The following is a 20494-nucleotide window of genomic DNA, read 5'->3' on the forward strand; positions in this document are numbered from 1 at the left end:
CAGGATACAGGAAAGAAAACTGTACTGGTTGCATTAGTTTGTTCATTTATTTCCTGTCATTATTTTTACAAATAATACAAGATGGCGAACATATCCAGCACACCTCTTCTTTTTCTTATTTTTTTCCACAACAACTCTGTTGGGGTGAGAGAAAGTGACCGGCCTAAAGTCACCCAGCTGGTTTTTATGGTTAAACCAGGACTAGAGCTCATGGTCTCCTGCTTTCTGGCCTGGTACCTTAACCACTAGACCCTTTGCTGATCATGCTATCCTTTTCAATCATCTGAGGGGGTTAGAGATTGTGGTATTGTGCTCCAGTGATTCCATTCCTTCCTTCCATTCCTTCTTTTCATTTCTTCATAGGTGTGTCTAATCTGTGGTAGTAGATAGCAAGAGATATTAGCCCAATGGCCTGCTATACCAGAGTGTCACAGAGCTTGGTTCTCCATCCTACTTTTTAATCTTAGCTACTGGATCAGGTCATTAATTAGTTTAGGGTACAGTATCTTATATATTGCCACCCACACAATATAGTTAGTATCTTGTTTCGGAGCTTGGAGGCTATTGGATATGATTAGGAAGGAACAAACTGAAACTGAATTGAAGGAAGATGAAGTATTGTTCATTTGCAAGTTCTCTGCTAGCTCTGGTCTTATCTCTCAAGAAGTGAGTACTACCCTTCAGGGAAGCAGATCTATGATTCAGGAGTACTTCTGGGCTCAGAACCACTGCAGAACTACTCCTGAAAAGTTAGGGCTATGACCCAAAGAGCTTTTAGCCAGTTCCAACTAGTGTACCTATTACTGTTCTACCTGAAGTGGAACATTCACTAATAGTTCCCCACTACCATGAAATCAGGGGGGTTGAGGCCAGAAGGAGGGGCTTCTCTAAAATGGTCTCTATATTAGCACACACACCCCAAATAAAAAATGGAAGCAAGTTAAGACTAAACTCTGGTGAAATGCCGGTGTCTATATTGCTCCAGTTAGATAGTTGGTTTTAATTTTTTATTAATATTGTTGTTATGCCATTATTGTTTATGTTTTGTTCTCTATATATTGCTGGGAGTCATATAGTTGCAGTGATCCAGAAATCTAAAAAATAATAAAACAATGGACCTTTAACTGTTGGTAAACAAAACATAGATCTCAACTGTTATATTAAAATTTATATTTAGTCATAGGTCAACATTATTATTACTGAAAAACATTATTTAAAAAAGGGGTCTGTAATAGATTCAAAATGTTTGGTTCATTGTTAATAAACTGCAGATTGGTGAAAAAAGCTTTCCTGGAGGAGAAGAGAAACAGGAGAAGTGCACAAGGCCAACATTTGCTTTCAGATTTAAAGCTATATGCAATCTATGCAATTGATTTAATTTAATGTTACAATTGTAATTTTGGAGAACAGAATTTTGCAACTATTGCTCTGAGTTGGTTTTTAAGAAATATGGTGTGAAGATAAAAATGATTTTTTATATTAGCTGTTTAGATTTAAGCCAACTAATATGAATTATTTCTTATTTATAGGTTTTGATTTTGGGATACGTCAGAATGGTGAAAGAGTAAACCATGTGAACCTCCCACCCTGGGCTCGAAATGATCCAAGATTATTTATCTTGATCCACCGTCAAGCTTTAGAGTCTGACCATGTTTCCCAAACCATCTGCCATTGGATTGATTTAGTATTTGGGTATAAACAAAAAGGCAAGGCCTCCGTTCAAGCTATTAATGTCTTTCATCCTGCTGTAAGTACCTTTCTTTTAAAAAAATACATTCCTTTGATTCAATGACAGTATTAGACCCAGCATGTACGAGGGATCCAGGCTCATTTAAAATGTAGCATATTCCCATTCCTACTAAAGAACAGCACACCTGTTTTCTATGTGTTAAGGTACTTTATTAGTCTGCAACCAACCAACCCGTTACTAAATGAAGTGGTTAGTTCAAAACTATCACTGCTTTCTTTGCATTAAAAAAAAAGAAAACTGGGTATTAGCCATATGTTGCTGAAGTTTCTGAATGATCTCTTCAGCTGTTTCTTGGCCCTCGGTAATGAATAGCAATCTTCCAGCATTCCCTTTTTAGGATGTATTAGATAAAATTGGAATTATTGTATCCATTCCTGTTTTAGAATCCAACAGGATACTAAAGATGGTAGAATTGAAGATTGTGAAGAAGTCAGGCAGAATCAACAATAACAATCTTGGTCCAGTTCCTAATAAATGTCATCCTCTAAGGCGGTGTTTTTTAACACTAGCGGTTTTAAGATGTGTAGACTTCAAGTCCCAAAAGTACACATGTCTTAAAAATGGCCAAAGTTGAGAAATACTACCCTAAGGCATCCATAGCAGTATCAGTTCTAAAATCAGGCGAAGATGCTCACATTAAGGTGTAGATGACTTCTCTGGTGATAAAAATTACAATATTGTAGAGTGATCAAAGGTAAATTTGCAGAGGTTCAGAAGCTGGGAGATACAAGATGTTTCTTGTATTAGTGCTTTATGTGTGGAACTTACCATTCCTTCCTTCTGCTTCTTGAATCTTTTTATGTTGATGAAAACTGAAACAAGAGGAAGTCAGAATAACTTTTGTTAGCTTTGGTGCTACTATTTTGCCTCAGCTGTACAATCGGGTCTCCAACCTTCACAACTTTAAAACTTGTGGACTTCAACTCCCAGAATTCTGGGAATTGAAGTCCACAGGTGTTAAAGTTGCCAAGGTTGGAGAGCCCTGGTATAGTGTACTTGCTTGGCTGCTTAATTTTATTTATTTAAAAAGTTTTATGTATGCCAGTTCGATGTAATGGTTAAAGTTTTGGACTAGAAATAGGGAGACTGTGAGTTCTAGGCAGATAAATCAATTGGGTGCCTTTACGCCAGTTATTCTTTCTCAGCCCAACCCACTTCCAAGGGTGCTTGTTGTGGGGAAAATAGGAAAAGGAGACATTACTTTCACTACCGTGACTTTTAAAACAATAAGAGAAAACATAAATCTATTAACAGGAATATATCCATGCCTTAAGAATGAATTCTTCTCTTATCCTTTAATGAATACGCACATAGATATAATGTACATAGATATAATTTGTTTCTGATTTACATTTTAGACATATTTTGGAATGGACGTGTCAGCTGTTGAAGATCCAGTCCAAAGAAGAGCTCTGGAGACTATGATAAAAACATATGGGCAGACTCCTCGCCAGCTGTTCCACACTGCCCACGTCAGCAGATCGAAACCTGTGGAAGGAGAACTCCCTGCTGCAATGGGATTATTAGTGCAGTTTGCTTTCAGAGAAACAAGAGAGCATACGAAAGAGATTGTCTATCCAGTATGTTTCATAATGCTACTGTGTTCATTATAGAACAGAATTTATTCCTGCTTTTTTAATGGTGGGAGGATCTTGAGTGGAGAATATCTGTAGAGAAATCGATACTGTTTTTAAAGCTTTTGTTAAAGTGCCTGTCAAGGCTGCGTGTTACCTAAGTACCTCTTTTCTTTCAATAAGCCTTTTTTTTTTCTGGATTGGAAGAGCTTCCTGCTTTAGATTCCTTGTTCATTTTATGCTCATACAAGAACAATTGTCTGTGTCTCCCAATGTAGAAGTCAAGAGCTACTATTTTAAAAAAATAAAATAATGCTTTAAAAGTAGCATTGTTCTTCAAATGCTGTTACTTAATTTCTTTACAGATAAGTTTAATCAAAAGACCCAACCTCATTTTTAAAACTCAGAAAATAAAGATAGCTTTATTAAATGTTTAGACCTGGGTTAGACAAGTCTGATACCATGGCTTCATCACATTTGGATGTGTGTTATGGGTGACCTTTCCCAAATCACTAAATAATGATTTAATAGACTGGCACTGTCAATTCTGAACCAGTCAAGAAGATTTCCTGTCCACTGTACAACAAATAACATAAATATCTGACCGTATATTAGTATATTAATTGGATAAATTAAGTTAAACTAATTCAACTAAATTAATTAAAATATACAGGTAATCAGTGGATCCCCAATTGCACATGGCAGCCATTTTTACACACATGTAGACTTTGATTCCGACTTGCACAAACATATGAACACCCTTCCTTCCAACAGAGATTTGGGGAGGGAGTGGAGGAAGGAAGGAAGGATGGAGTTAGAGATAGCTGAACTGGAAAGGGCAGAAAAGAGAAAGTGGAGAAATAAAACTGGAGGGAAATGAGAGGCAAAGACAATTGGACAGCAAATAAAAGAGAGAAACTGTATTTAAGTATTATTAAAAAGACTATAGATTTAAATTCACCAAACAACTCTTCCTAAGTAACAGCTTATTTTCAAAGGCTGATACCGTTTGTAACAATGATGGTGTAGTTATCTGCATCAATTATTTTGTCTTCAGTGGCTTCTTTTATGCAAATTGGCCAATTTAAGATGACTACTAGCTACTGTGCAGCTCTTTAGAATTAAAGGTAAAAAGGCACTTTGGAATGGATGGGGACACACAGTTGCAGCAGCTGTCTCTAACCTTTTCTCTGGGATCACATGGCTGCCATTGGCATTTGGGCCCTGTGCCAGGAAAAGGTGTGTTTGGGAAAGAGTCAGGAGCAGGTGCTGTATTAGTCCCTTACAAGCTCTGGATCACGTTTTGTGCTTTCTAATGAGAAGCACTATGCAATCCTAATCACCACTCTCCAGTTCACAAGTAAGTGCTTGGGAGAAAAATTGGGTGGGTAAATAAGTTTTCCAACAATTTTATTAGAAATAAAAACACATTAAACCTGGTGTTTAAAAATTGTTTTAAAATGGTGCCACTGACTGCTGTTTTGTTTTGTTTTAGAGTCCTTTACCTTGGATCAGAGGCTTAAAATGGGGGGAGTACGTAGGTTCTCCCAGTGCCCCTGATCCACTTGTCTGCTTTAGCCAGCCACATGGAGAAAGATTTGGCTCCTTGCAGGCTTTACCAACTAGAGCGATTTGTGGTTTGTCCCGAAAATTCTGCCTTTTGATGATCTACAGCAAAGAGCAAGGTAAGGACTCTAGTACAAAGTCTTCACAGAAACGTCGGAAACCAGAATTTAGAAAAGGCCAAATTATCCTCTTTTATCTATTGGTTCAGTCATCCAAAGAAGACAAATGAGTTATTGAGACCCACGCTGTATATTACTGGGTGGCATAATTGCTGTAGAGATCTTAAAATGGGTGGAAAGTTTGTGAAATGGCTCCCACATGAGCTGTAGCAATTCTGATGACAACTGTAGAAACATCCACAATGGAGTGGCTCAGTAGATGCAACAAGCTTTTCCCTGCTCCATGTTGAAATTATTGCCCTTAGGTAGCTTCCTGTAGAGATATCTCTGGCTCACATATGTTTTGGATCCCACAGGAATCAGTTAATGTATAAGTAATGTAATTCTGTTTTATTATGGATTCATTAGGCAACAAAAAACATGAGGAAACTTAAGGACTCCAACATTTTTTGCATTCTTGTTATGACAAGTTCATTGCTTCCGATTTTAACATAGAGAATATGGAAAGCTTATCTTCTTATGAAGACCCCATTATGTAAGGCTTTAATAGGTTTGTAAAACAGAAGATGTTGTTAAAATAATAGTGATGGTAATAGTAAAAGGATAGATTCCAGTGTTTGCTTTTTAAAAAATGATATAATACCTCGAAATGTCAACTGAATTCCACTTCTGTTGCAGGTGTTAGAAGCATGCATAGTACAGATATCCAGTGGTCAGCCATCCTGAGCTGGGGATATGCAGATAATATCTTAAGATTAAAAAGCAAGCAAAGTGAACCTCCTGTAAACTTTATACAGAGTTCACAGTTTCACCAGGTAAGGCGTTAATTCTTTTCTGCTAAACTAATTTAGCATTGGGGGGGCAGGGGGGGGAAGCAATCCTTATAGCAGTGGTGGCTACCCTTTTGGGGCTCCTGTGCCAAAAATTGTGTGCGCATTGGCGCTTGCGTGCCAGCACCGAGAAGGCAATGCGTGCCCCCCCACACCCCCTGCGCACATATGCGCAATCCCGCCTCTGGGAGGCTGAAAAAGGCCTCAAACCAGGCCTCATAGCTGATTTTTGGCTGGTTTGAGGCCTTTTTCAGCTCCCAGAGGCTTGAAAAAAGCCTCTGCAAGCTGAATAGGCCCATTTCATCACGGGCTTATTCGGCCTGCAGAGGCTTTTTTCAAGCCTTTGGGAGGCCGAAAAAGGCCTCAAACCAGCATGCGCATGTGCAGTAAGGTAAGTTTGCCTGCGGCTCGCGTGCCAGCAAAAATGGCTCTGTGTGCCACCTGTGGCATGCGTGCCATAGGTTCACCATCACGGCCGTATAGCATCTTAACAAATAAAGTCTGTTTAGATGTATTGATCCTAGTCTAATAAGTCACTGTATATCAAATTGAGAATGAACCTTATAACTTTGCTACAACCTACCTCTTAAACACTTATAATGTCTTAATCCATAATTTAATTTCTTAATAATGGAAATGATTAAGTCTATGCTAGTGTTATTATAGTACAACACAGAAAGAAAACGTAAGGCAATCCATACAGTTACAATTAGTCATCAGTAGGATGTGAGCTTTTATGATTTTGAGCTTGTTTAATCAAATACATTAAAGAATGAGTGTTCCTAGTTGCAAACAAAGAGACAGCTGCTGTTTTTCCTGCTTCTCATCGATCACACTATTCATAAGTGTTTTTGTTACCCTGTCCACCCAATTGTAGAATGTAGGTGTGTATGGCCTCTGGTTCAGGCAAATTAATACCACAATAAACTGCTCTTACATTCATGCTACTCCCTGACTTTCTTAAATCTGTGTTTGCGTTTGATCCTATCTAAATAGATAAAGTTGCTATTTTATTGTTATTATACTATCAGACTTAGGGAATCATTACTCACTTCAGTAGTCAGCAGAAATTGATTCTCTGTCTGAATTAACTAAGAAAAACTACTTGATTCTAGAGCCCAATTGCATGTATTATACATGGTGCACGCATTATATCAAAAGCTTGAGCTGCAGAGTTTAGAGTTGCAGCTTTCCATCTGTTACTTAGAAAGCTTATTTCCAGCACCTTTTTAACTTTCTTGTATAGTTTGCTATATGATGCAGAGTAACCACAGTAGGAGAAAGTTTAGTTAATGCTTGTAGATTTGCAACCTGATTATTGTAAATGTGGCTGTGGCTTTTTGTCAGTGGTGGAGTGGAATGAATTCAAGAGCAAAACAGCTGAAGACAAAACAAAGTGGTTTTTCTTCAAATGTATCTGTTTTTAATATCTCCTTGGTCAATCTTTGAGATGAACAGCATATAAAGCATGAATACTGTTTAAATGTCTCACCCTTTTTTGTATCTAAGGTAACAAGTTGTGCCTGGGTGCCAGACAGCTGCCAACTTTTTACTGGGAGTAAATGTGGAGTTATCACAGCGTATATGAACAGATTCACTAGTAGCACTGTAAGTATATAAAATTGAGGCTATAACTGCTTAAAATCTGGCTGTAGTTTAGTTTCCCTAATATAGTCCTACTTTCCTAATCTTAGATCCTATGTCTTTCTTGCACATCCTTCAGCTAAATTATTAAATAATTTGATTTTACTTTATTTTGCCAAACATCCAGTTTTATTTGAACAGCTAGATTAAAGTTTGGACATCTATAAATGTTTAACTTTTACCTCTGCCATTTTGCTAATAGCTATAAAAACAAACGTTTTCTCTCTCTCTCTCTCTCTCACACCCACACCCACACACACATATAAAAATTAGCTATCATTTACCTGTATATCGTATATACATGTACATATGTATAACCACCAAATATTGTTGCTCCTTTCAAATATTACCTTGAAACATAAACATATGATTAGTAATCTAGTTAGGAATCTCTTAACTTTCAAGTATTTTGATCGTCATCTATTACCCTGAAAATAAGCAAACCTAAGGGCTACATGGCAGTCAGTTCCATTTTGCAGGATCCCAAAACCTTCCAGGATCATGTTTGTTTGTTTTTCTTTATTTATCATCTATATTTATATGGCTGTACTATCAGTGTATGACTCAGAATGGCTAACAATAGAAAAATAAACACAACAATCGTTATAAACAATTAGTATCAAGTTTTGCCCATAGCAAAATTTAGCAAAATAGTCATTACACCACAATGGGGCTATCCCAATGCTGACACACAGAGCTTGGTTGAAGAGACTGGTTTTTACTGCCTTAAAAGGGCTGGATGTCAAGATTAAGGCCATCCAAAGCTCACAGGTATGTTGTTCCAAAGAGCAGGTATCATGACAGAGAAGTCCTGCTTTCTGGGTTGCATTAGATGGCACTGTTTAATAGGGCTACTAGTGACATACTACTCTGCCAGATCTTGTAATTGGAGATGGGCAGTGCACAAAAACACAAAGGACTTAATAGAGGATAATCAGCATCCTCTAGCCATGGCTAACATCTCCTTGGGCAGGAGCCAGGAGTCTAAAAACAACCCTGGGTTGTGCATCAGTGTTGCCACATTCAAAGCCAAAGGTGGTAAATTCTCAGCTCAGGGCTGAGGGTGGGCAGGGGATAGTCCTAAATACTTACGGAAACTCCAAAGTCAATTTATCCATTTCTGCGCATTTTGAGATTTTTTCAATAATCATTTCTTCTGATGGAATTTGATGTTGTTTCCAGTGTTGAGCGAAGGCTAATCTGGCCGCTGTTAAAATGTGTATTGTTATGTATTTGGCTTTTTTGGAAATTTGCTTATCAAAAATCCCTAGTAGGAAGGACCCTGGTTTGTATTCGATCTGCTCTTTGGTGATTTCTTCCAACCAAGTTTTGATTTTCTTCCAATACTTTTGGGTTTCTGCACAAGACCACCACATATGGAAAAAGGTTCCTTCTTTTTTCCTACACTTCCAGCAATGCGGACTCATGTTGGGGTGCATCTTCGCTAACCTCGAAGGGGGGAGATGCCATCTATAAAACATTTTATAAAGATTTTCCTTGTATGCTGCCGATTTGGTATTTCACTATACTACGATAGCTGGAATTGTTGGTATAATTGGATTGACCAAAGATAAATTATATATCATAAGACATAAAAGAAAAGTATCAACCCATAATAACGAGGTAGCGATATAAGTTAAAAACAGGTGTGGTTATATGACACAAGTTAAGGTTATGAAAACAAAAGAAGATCTTGCAAACTGTTAAAATAAGAATACTTTTTATCTTGTAACCTCTTTCTTTCTTTCTTCCCCCTTTCTTTTTCTTTCTTTTCTCAAAATTCTTTCCCTCTCTTCCTCTTCTCTCTTCTTTCTTTTTCTTTCTTTTGCTTATTTGTGTATGTATTGTGACTGGTTTTAATTGTAAAAATTAATAAACTATATTTATAAAAAAAAATACTTACGGCAACTCAGTCTTGTCAGGATTGACATGTTTCGCCCCATTCAGGCAGTGAAGGAGAAGCTATGTATGTTTCCTTTCTGAGCTCTTGATTGTATCTTTTAAATGGTACGTAAATGGAGTTTATCGCTATGTTGATGCTTGTTGATAGCTGATCTGTTTGAATAGCAAGCTTCCAGGAAGGAAACAAAGTGCTAGAATGCATCTTTTGTAGCAGATAACACCCATAAGCAGGGAACAACACTCTTCCTCAGGGAAGAGACAATATTCTAATCAAGAAACTATCAAGGAAGAAACATGACCCCTACCAAGACTGGCAGAGCAAGATATTACATATAAACAGCCAACAAATCCCACTTTCTCTTGCACGTATTATGTTATCTAGCCTGGTAATGAAACATCTATAAGAAAGCAACCAAGCTCAGAGGATATCAAAAATCAAGCAGTTCAGTTCTGACATATATCTATTCTATGGTACATCTAGAGTCCATTTTAATAAATGAGGGTTCACTTCTGATTATTGTGCTGAAAGCCATAACATTCTCTATATAACAACTGAAGTCACACTTTGGATTTTCATCTTGGGAAATTCCCCAGCCAGGTTTTGGGTTACACATATCAAAGGGATTTTGTCAGTTTAAGTAATTGTTCTCTGATTTAGAATAGAGATGATCCTTATATGAATTTGTATCCAAAATATGCTGTTATTATGCAGTTTTTAAAATGGAAAACAATCTTTCTATTTTTTATTTTTTTTAAAATCTCCTTATTCCTCCGCTTAAGCAGCTTGTTGGGTGATTCTGCAATCTGAAAGTAATATTTTCATAACAGCAGTACTTTTTCAAAGTAAATTATTGCAACATAGACTTTGCTTTGCTTGTAAACATTATTGTAAACATGTTCAATCATGTGAGATAGATTGAGAACATTTGTGTCCCTGCTGTTCAGTTGTAGAAGGTTGGGTTGCCTTTCTTAGGAGCCTCACACTCTGGCCTCTAGAGAGCAGCGCTCCCCAACCTTTCTGATTCTGTGGACCAGTGGTGGCTCGCCTGCTGCTTGCGTGGCCTGCTTCCCAACAGGCTGTGGTCCGGTACTGGCTCCCAGTTGGGGACCCTGATACATGGTGTAATTAGTAGCATGAGAAGAGGCCATATGATACAACAACATGTTCACTAAGGTCTGTTTAGGTTTCTCTTCTAAAATGAATATTAATTTAGAGAAACAGTGAGATTCTGCACTGAGCAATAAATAAGGAAAAGCCTGTCAGTTACATACACTAATTAGTGAACATGGACTAAATACCTCTCAGTGCCCTTCTTTTCTATAAAAGATAGGTCAGATGCTGAAAACACTGTTTTCAGTGTACAATTTGAATATGCATTATTCGCCCAAAATTATTTTGCAGGATAAATAAATCTTGGATTTGGTATATTAATGGGTTGTTGAAGTCTAGCAGCCTTCCTTCTGGGATTCCAACAAGACAACGTTGTACCTGGCATATCAAAGCTATTGTCTATCACCTCTGCTTTCAGTCATTATCAGCTTATTTTATTACATTCCTGCATCTTAATCAGCTCTCTCACCTTTAAGCTGAAATAAAAAAAACAGCATGGAGTAAAAGTTTCTGATTTTGCACACCTTTTGGTTACAACTATAGAAATATATTGCATATATCTGCTCATAGCAGAAATATATTGTATATATCTGCTCATCTACTCAAGCAACAATATGTGCTGTAAAATAAGCAGCTATTTAGAGCTTTCCTCTGTGCTAGTAGTTATGTGAAAGATCTAAATAAGCTATTTTTCACAGTTAATGCCATAGCAGCAATTGTTTGTCAATCAAGCATTCAAGTTTTAAAGAAAAACTTGAATTGAGACATAGGCAGTCTTGGCTTACTGTTTTTGTAACTGAAATTGAGAAAAACAGTTATATAGGACAAAAATGGTTACAACATTTGGTTTATCAAGTGGAAGGTTGGTAGTTCGGGACCCAAGCACTCCGTGACAGAGTGAATTCCCATTCCTTGTTCCAGCTCCTGCAAACCTAGCAGTTCAAAGACATGGAAATGCAAGTAGATAAATAGGTACCCCTTTGGTGGGAAGCTGACAGCATTCCATGTACCTTGGTGCATAGTTATGCTGACCACATAACCACGGTAGTGTCTTCAGATAATGCCGGCTCCTTCAGCTAAGAAATTGAGATGAGTACCACCTCTAGAATCAGATACAACTGGATAGTGGAAACCTTCCTTTCAGGGAAAAAATAATAAAATGGCACTTGTTGAATCAGTAAAATAATGAATGAAGCAGGTATATCTTTAAATCTAGTCTCAAGTTTGACTTGTAATGTACTACTTTTGTTCTCGCCTTTTGCTAAATTTATGGTTGTCTGTTTTCCTTTGCAGCCTTCTGAAATAGACATGGAGTCTCAGATGCATCTATATGGACACACTGCAGAGATCACCAGCTTGCTCGTCTGCAAAACCTATAGTATCATGATAAGTGTGAGCAAAGATGGAACCTGTATCATATGGGATTTGAACAGGTATAAGCATTTTTAAATCACACTCCTTACTGTATTGAATGTCCCCAGTTTCTGAATTATAATGAAGGTTGATTTTCTCCATTTTATAAAATTAACAGTAAGATTGCTTACCCTGTGTATTTTGCCCTATCTACACACTGATGCCAGATTCCAATATTAGTATTGGAAATAAGGATTTATTACTATCGGAAATAAGCATTAATTTAAAATGTTACAACTGCTATTAATCATGAGAATGATTCTTTGAACAATTGAATCATTGTTACAGGCTCTGCTATGTGCAAAGTCTTGCTGGGCACAAAAGTCCTGTTACGGCAGTGTCTGCTAGTGAAACAACAGGGGACATTGCAACTGTTTGTGATTCAGGTAGGTGTCTTATTAAGTGGAAACAATACAAACTAGCAATGTTAAGCCTATGAAGTTAATTTTATACAACTTTTCGTAGAATTGCAAAGAATTGCAAATTGTAAGAAGTTAAATATTTATCTTAACTGTGGTCAAGATATGCAAGCTTTTGAATTGTGCAGAAGTCCCCATTGGTCAGAATAAAAATGTAACTGATTTCCATCTATACTGAGAAGTTAACTAAATAACTTAATTTCAAGTATTAACTTCAGGTGGATAAGTGAAACTGGCTTACCTGATAGGCCCTCATTTGTCTTAAAAGAGTAGAGTAGGAAGATGGTTTAGAATTGGAAGAATAGTTGCTGTGCTTGTCTTCAGTCTAGGGCAGGGGTGGGTAACTATGGCAACATTGCAACCTGTAGACTTCATCTCACAGAATTTCTGAGTCTATCATCTCTGGGAGTTGAAATCCATAGGTTATAAAATTGCCATAGTTGCTCACTCCTGGTCTAGGGCTTGGGTGACTGGCTAGCTAGTTAATATATCAGAAAGTCATTGGCATACAAGAGAATCAGAAAATAGTTTAAGGTCCAGCAAGTAGGTTGCTATTATTACAAATTGAGAAGGGGATTATATTTAAATATCACTGGAGGACTTCTCCTTCCTGTAATAGATTCTTGGATTGTGACTAATGAATACTTATCAAAAGCCAATATATATCAGACTGAACTTTCTGGCACCACTTAATTGGTGCAGCAAAGGAGTTCTTAGCCTGTCAAGGACTTTCCTAACTGCCCTAAAAAGAATAGAAAGAAAGATGCTTTGACCTGAAAGCCCAGAAATATATAACTTTAAAAACCATGCGTGAGTCCTTAAATGCAAAGTGCAACCATGCAGTCTTGTGTAGTTTTAATAGGAAACTTACTTACTTACTAAAAAGGAGTTTGTTGGGAAAGAAAAATTTAGGGGAAAAACAATAGGGAAATATACTAAGAAAGTCCACTAAAATCACTACAAACAATCTAGCCAAATAAATTAAATTGTATCTGCTTCAATAAGTTGATGGGTTTCAGTGCACATTCAGCACATGTTGACCAAAAGATTATTGAAGAAGTTTGTCTCAGCTTTCTGCTCAGAAATTTTCTTCTTCTCAAGCACAGCCCTTAAGTATCAAATAATAAAGGTGATTATGGAAAGCCAGTCCCTTTGGGCAGGTTGTCTGCTGCTATACCCAAACATAAAAATGCTTTCATACTTGATATCCTGGGTTTAGCCAGCAAATCAGAAATGATTCAGGAGCTAAACCTACTTTCCTAATGATCCTTGGTGAAATTGTAAAATACAGTCTAATTTTCCCCAATTGTGCCACTATATAAATGGGTTATATGGGGGAGACTTTTGAGGGGAAGCAAAATCTGAATTCAGTCATGTCAGTGTGTAGTCAATTTACCAGATCCTTTAGGAAGCACCATTTCATACTAAAAGCTAAGGGTTTCCTTGACAAACAGATAAATTTAGATTCATCATATATCAATTCAATTTAGGTTATCAGTAACAAGGTTAAGATAGGAGCTTAGAACCAGATGCTGTCTGGATTCAGTCACTGACCTGTGACTTCCTAAAATGATGCATGAATTTATGCAATTATCTCTCCCAAATAAACCTTTTTTGCAGTTAGGTTTGTGCAAGAAATGCATATACAATATACAGTACTTTTAATACTTAAATTTTAATGTACATATTAAATAAAACAATGATAGAGCCATACAACTTATAACATTCTTTTATTGAAAACTAACATAGCTCCAACATATTTTTATTGGGGACAAGTTGTTTAATGTGTAGTTATGCGTAGTTTCTGAAATCTGGGTTTCATTAAGACAGCTATCAAAGCTCATTCACCAAAATCCAGGGTAGGAAGAGCAAAAAGTGTTTTCCTGCATTACCTTCTCTTCAGATGTTGCAGTTTGTGGGTCCCTTGCAAGCTTCAAGTCTCTTTTGCTATCTTTTCTCCCAATTGATCCTGCCCAGATATAACAGCCGCAGTCCATTTTCTCCTCCATTTTCTCCTCTGTCACTTCTAGCTTGCTGATCTGTGCTTGTAAACTGCTGGTTCCCTTGTGTAATTTCCTCCTCCCTGCAGCATAAGGATCAGGTCAGATGGTTAGAGCTTTTACTGAAGCCTTATGATTGCTGTCCCTTCAAAAGGCAAAAGCAAAGCATTGAAAAAACATGACAGACATTCAGGCTTCATAAAGGGCCTGAAGCAGTTTCTTTGCTTTGCATTTACCATATATTTGCATCAAACTGGTAAGCCTATTGAGCAAGGACTTATGTTGTCTAAGTGATTCCATTGAAGGTCATAATTTGCACTTTTGGAAACAATGTGCTAAGCCAGATTGTTGTTTGGTTATGATTTGTAAACCACATCTTATAATATTTTGTCTGAACCAGAACTGTATGATTTATTCAGTGAAATACAGTATTATTAAAATAAACATCAGCTTAGCACAATGTGTTTAACCTAATCTCTTTTCCCAACAGCAGTTGGTCATAAAGCTAATCAAAGCAAGTCTACCATGATCAAGCTGCTATTGGTATTCCCTTTAGAAATACTCTTTCCTGCTCTGAAAAAGCTTGTTCTTTATTTATGTACTGACTTATTGGATCTGGATGCTAGAGCTTCTCAAGGCTTTGAATTCTCTGATTTGGATCCAGGGTTGACACTTTCTTGAGGGTTCAGGTCTGAATTCATGAAGCCTTTTACTGTATTCTCTGTGAAGGAGTCTTCTATAGATAAACATATGATATCTGGGCTGCAAAAATCCAGTTTACTACTAGATGGTAGTAGAGTTATATTTTTGTATACTTTTGGTGCCATATAGTGCTGCTTCCAAGTTATATAGTATAGCTACTTGAAGAAGCATAATCACACTTCTAAGAATATGCAGACGTGCTTTAGGGGAAAAGAAAAAGAACACCTTCCCCTTTCAGTTTTATGGAACTCTCCTCCCCTTTACCTTAAAACTATGTAATGTTCCCAAACCAAGACCATCTTGCAATTACACCAGCACGTAATTGTTTTTATTATGTTAAGACAGCAAATTCCTTCTATAAACATATAGCAACACATTACTGACAGTTGCTTTCCAAGGTCTCAGGTTTGAATTTCTTTCATCCACCACTATATTTTTTTTAGCAGAGAAGAGATTTTTTCAAGAACTTGTACATCTGGAATCAGAGTATTGACTTTGACACTTGTCCACAGAGTAAGTTTTCCACAGTGTCAGAAATCTAGCAAGTAATCTCACAGTTGAAATTACAATGAACACTTGCTCAGTGATTCAACTGAATAAATTCACTTGAATTCAGAAATACGTCTCTAGTAAATAAATTAATAAAAGAAATATCTTAAAGAATCCCATGTTAGGTCTGGCAAGGATAGGATACTTCCTTATATCGATTCAGACTGATCATCCATCTTGTAATAGTTTGCATGGCCCAGTAATGGCTCTCTATGGTTTTTGACCTTCTGTCTAGATCTGAGATTTTGGAATGTTCATTTGGAATCTTCACCAAACACCCTGTAATGTTTCTGAACCTTAGCAAGATGATTACAGCATGGTACTGATAATATGTTTTGTAGACGTACACAGGCACATTTAGGTGATATTCTGGCTTCAAAATTATGTTTTAAAAGTTTCATTTCTCTGGTTGTGACATTACATTTGTTCACCAACATACAGCAATGGGGAAAATAAAAAGCAAATTGCTTTTGCTGAAATTATATTTCTCCTGGCCTCCTGATGCAAAATAATTGGCAGCAGTGGGATTACATTAAAATGTTCATTAACTGTGGCTGAAAAAAATGAAGCAAATAAAGGTTGTGTTCTCTCTCTACCCCCTCCCTTCCCCCCTCTCAAAATGAGCGTTATAGATGTCCCTAAAAATAGAAGGATCCAATATTACGAACGAGTCTTCCCATACTTTCTTATACATTCCAGCAGCAGCCTTCTACCTCACATACCCAGATCAGCTTCCCATCTGCATGGTTGCAATCTGTTAAGAGGAGGAAATCTTTTTCTCTGCAAACAGTATGGAAGCCAAAGAGAAGCTTCCCATACTCTTCTCCTTAACATGACCTATCCAAGGACTCTATATGTGACTGTCAGATCACTAATTCTTAATCTGTTCCTTTGATTGGAATATTAATATTAATAGAACCGTGATACTTATTCATTTATCCTGCTTGCAAGATAGTTTTGATCATAAATTAAACATCAGTCGAGGGGGAAGAACCCACAGAATGAAATATGAGATGTATAAATATTATTTCTAACCTGTTTCCTCTATTGATTCAAAAATTTTATGTTTTAAAAAAAGTTTATGCTTATGTTCTTAAAATCTTATCTTCTGCCGTGACCTGTTTATTGGGGCCAAAATTGTCAAATAATTTCATCCAATTCATTTTAGTTCCTAAAGCTGAAAACAGCGTTCTGATTTTCTTTTCAAATTGCAGAGGAGGAAATCTCATACTTGATTGTTCTTCCTTGCTCTAATAAAAAGGATCAGGATTTTAACACTCACTGGACTGTAAATGAATTTTTAGCTAAGCTGCACTGCTTGCCTTTTCTCCACATATTTTTGTTGGAAGAAGTTTATTAAATTAGAGATCTTGGCCTTTTGCTCAATATTAATTCTATTATTCCATTTTGCAGGGGATTTACAGTATGTGTTTACAAGTTGATTCAGGAGGCTTGTGTTGCTAATGTTAGAAGAAGAGATTTTCTGCTTTTGAGATATCTGATGGAGGTGTTTGTTTACTTACTTATTTCAGTTTTTTTAGGTACACACTCCAACACAATAAAAGGATTAAAACAGTATATAATAATAGTGCAATAAAAACCCTGTAATAACAGGCCTTACCTCCATTGTACTGAGGAATATCACTCTTGAAAACATAGCAATCCCATAGTTCAGAGAGGAAATCATTTATTTATTTGTTTGTTTATTTATTGAATTTATATTGCTGCCTATCATATCCAAAGGCTTTTTAAATAGACAAGTCATGGCAATTTTTCTAAATGCTAACAGAACCAGTGCTGACTGAGCTCAAGTTAGCTCCAGTGGATATTAATGTTCTTCCTGATCTCAATCTTAATAATGCTTAAGAGGCAAGTATTTATACTTTCCATTCTTGCAGGCAGTGTTTTGGAAGTTACTATAGCTTCCCAACTCTACCAATTTTTTTTTTGAAATTTTTCTTATAGCCATAATTTATACCATTATATCTGATTTTCTCAAATGCTTTCTTTGGATTGGAATGTGAAGACCTCATTTTTATGGTGGGGAAAGGATATGCAGTCTTTGTTATCTACCATAGACAATTTACAGTAATGTTGTATATTTTCTGTCTCTTTATGCCTCCTGCTTTCTAGCATGGAGCCTTAACCACTAGAGTAGCAGTAAATTTATTGAGGTCCCCTATCTCTCTATTTCCTAAAAAACACAGGAAGCTAAATGAACTTTAAGTGATGCTTGAACAAAAAGGTTCAATTGGCTGTGTTACTTCTGTGAAATAATAGCTCAGTAAGCTATGTAAGCTCAGTAAGCTATGTCATCACAGATAAACTTCACATAATTATTTTTTTCAGAGTGTTTTGAGAAAACTCATTTTGAACATTTCTGTGTTTTTTCATATGTAAATACAATAATGTGACGAAGTACACCCCATGTAATTGTTTTCTCTTTTTAACATATGTGGATATATCAATATTTCATTGAAACAGTATTAAAGGAGTAGAGTAGAGTAGAATAGAATAAAATAGAATTCTTTATTCTGTGATCGGACACACAAGGAATTTGTCTCCGTGGCATAAGCTCACATTGTACACATAAACAGCAAGTAATAGGTCATAAGTCATAATCATAGTTACAATCATTAATCATAAGTTACAAATTGATAAATCATAAGAAACCAATAGAAGATGGTAGGAAAGATGAGATGATGAGAAAAGATGAGTATGAGGCAGTGGGAATTAAGTGTTCAGCAGAGTGATAGCATGGGGGAAAAATATCTTTATGTCTGGTTTTTTGGCATACAGCAGCATCCTGACGGGATAATTTTTTCAGTTGTGTGACATTTGAGAGGTTTCTTGCAAACAGAGCCCTTTTCAAATCTCTGTCCAGCATCTCAATGGGCTTTTGGTCCATACTAATTTACTTGGTTATTCCAACCCTTCCATTTCTTTCAGCCATAGCATGATGGATACACTGGAATTTTTAAGGTCATTTTCATATTGCATAGTCCACTTTCAGTTGAGCATCAACATTTTGATAGATGGTCTCATATTACCCTCAAAGACTCTGTAGTAGAATAAAGAATTCTTAATGGACTTTATGATGGTTAATTACCTAAGCCCTAATGCAGCAAAGCAGTTGCATCATAACATTTCTGCCACCATGCTTTACCTGATACCAGATTCTTTTCTTGAAATATCTTTGACTTAGAAGTCCTGGTCTTTTCTTAGATGTACCCGATCAAACTTTACTCTTTCTTTGATGTTCTTTCAACATCAGAAATTTCTTCCTGGCATACTTCTGTGTAGATTTCATATGTATAGTTTATTTTGTAATGGTAGTCATGCAGATCAGTAGTGTGAGAGTTACAAGTGATCTTAGATACTTTTTCCAGCATCTTGCATTCTGCTCTTGGCCTGAACTTGTTGGCTTGGCCTGACATGGCAAAGTGGTAGTTCTCCACTTGTAGATGATCTTCTGGGTGGTGGAATGTTTGATATCCTATTATTTTGTAATCTTTTAAAATCCTTTTACAGTTTCATAGGGATTTATAACCTTTTTTCTGAAGACTACAAAGAGCTGTTTCGATCTAGGCATGGTAATAACACACACTAAAATAACAAAGAACAAATCAGACTAAATACTTGAATTTTAAATAAGACAGTTTCCTCCCAGATCCTCTCTAACAGTGTTCTAATTATTTGCACCTGATGTGGTGCAACAGTTTCTAATTTTAGGTATCTGAGGAAGTGATTGTGTAGGAATGTACTTAGGTTTTTCCATATGGGAAATTTTCATGTATGTTTACTTAAATTATGTAATAGATTACAAAATGTAATGATATTTGTTATATCCCATTTATCAGTATTATTGAAATAAAGTTCAAATTACTATATGTTGAAATATTTGGAAAAAGTAAAAAAATTAAATGAGGCATACTTATTTTTTCACATGAATATAATTCCTCAAGTGTTTCTTATATCCTCAAATGAAAGAAAGTTTTTATTTTTCCATTGACAAAAAGTCTTTGTAAAATCCGGAAGACATATTTTGTCTTTTAGTGATGATTACTTATGATTATATTACTCATTTGAAGGCGTGATGGCTCAGCAGTTAAAGACACTGAGCTTGTCAGCTAGAAAACTGACAGCCTGTGTTCAAGACCTGAGTGCCACGTAACAGGGTGAGCTCTTATTACTTGCCCCAGCTCTGCCCACCTAGCAGTTTGAAAGCATGCAAATGTGTGTAGATAAACAGGTACCACTTCGGTGGGAAGGTAACAGTGTTCCATGTGCCTCGGGATAAAGTCATGTTGGCCACATGACCACGGAAATGTTTTTAGACAACTCTGGCTCCCTCGGCTAAGAAATGGAGATGAGCACTGCCCCCTAAAATCGGAAACGAGTGGACAGGGGAAATGTTTACCTTTATATCAACTGATTATAACAATTTTATTACATATTCTTGTAGACATTGTTACTATCAAATGGTGGTATGCAGTTCAGTTCTTCTATAGGAATATAAACTTTTCTTTCCTTTGTTTTAATATAATTATTTGGATCATATATGTTACTTCATTTTATTGTGTTACTTTGCTCACTCAGTAATTTGACTATATTTCAGTTGGTGGTGGTAGTGATCTCAGACTCTGGACAGTCAATGGTGACCTGGTGGGACACGTACATTGCAGAGAAATCATATGCTCTGTTGCTTTCTCCAACCAGCCTGAAGGAGTCTCTATCAATGTGATTGCTGGAGGGCTAGAAAATGGAGTTGTGAGGTAAGTGACTCTAACAGAACATTTTTGCTTTTAGAGATATATGTCATTTATAAAACTATAATGCATTTTTGGATACTATTCAGTGTATGCATTGTTTTCACCCCAAAGTATCTGATTTTAATATATGTGTGATTGGTTTC

The 20494-nt window shown here is 36.5% G+C and overlaps 1 protein-coding gene and 1 long non-coding RNA gene across 4 annotated transcripts in view; one reads left to right on the forward strand and one right to left on the reverse strand.

Moving 5' to 3' along the window:
- Positions 1 to 20494, forward strand: part of LYST (lysosomal trafficking regulator) — a 97892-nt gene that overhangs the window by 73532 nt on the left and 3866 nt on the right. For all 3 annotated transcript variants that reach the window (XM_026669424.2, XM_026669425.2, XM_087967645.1), the window contains 8 exons: positions 1530 to 1747; positions 3109 to 3330; positions 4820 to 5009; positions 5688 to 5824; positions 7349 to 7447; positions 11790 to 11929; positions 12198 to 12295; positions 20198 to 20354. In XM_026669424.2, the coding sequence (XP_026525209.2) occupies positions 1530 to 1747; positions 3109 to 3330; positions 4820 to 5009; positions 5688 to 5824; positions 7349 to 7447; positions 11790 to 11929; positions 12198 to 12295; positions 20198 to 20354 (1261 nt within the window). The remainder of the gene's footprint in view (positions 1 to 1529; positions 1748 to 3108; positions 3331 to 4819; positions 5010 to 5687; positions 5825 to 7348; positions 7448 to 11789; positions 11930 to 12197; positions 12296 to 20197; positions 20355 to 20494) is intronic.
- LOC148132848 (uncharacterized) lies at positions 242 to 5732 on the reverse strand. Its single transcript, XR_015749957.1, has 3 exons — positions 5653 to 5732; positions 2519 to 2562; positions 242 to 374 (listed from the first exon to the last, which is right to left on the reverse strand). It is a non-coding gene; the product is annotated as an uncharacterized LOC148132848 (long non-coding RNA).

The sequence above is a fragment of the Notechis scutatus genome, chromosome 1 (assembly GCF_049901735.1).
Source record: "Notechis scutatus isolate UNSWTSFEM ecotype Mainland chromosome 1, rNotScu1.2, whole genome shotgun sequence".
Lineage (NCBI taxonomy): Eukaryota > Metazoa > Chordata > Lepidosauria > Squamata > Elapidae > Notechis > Notechis scutatus.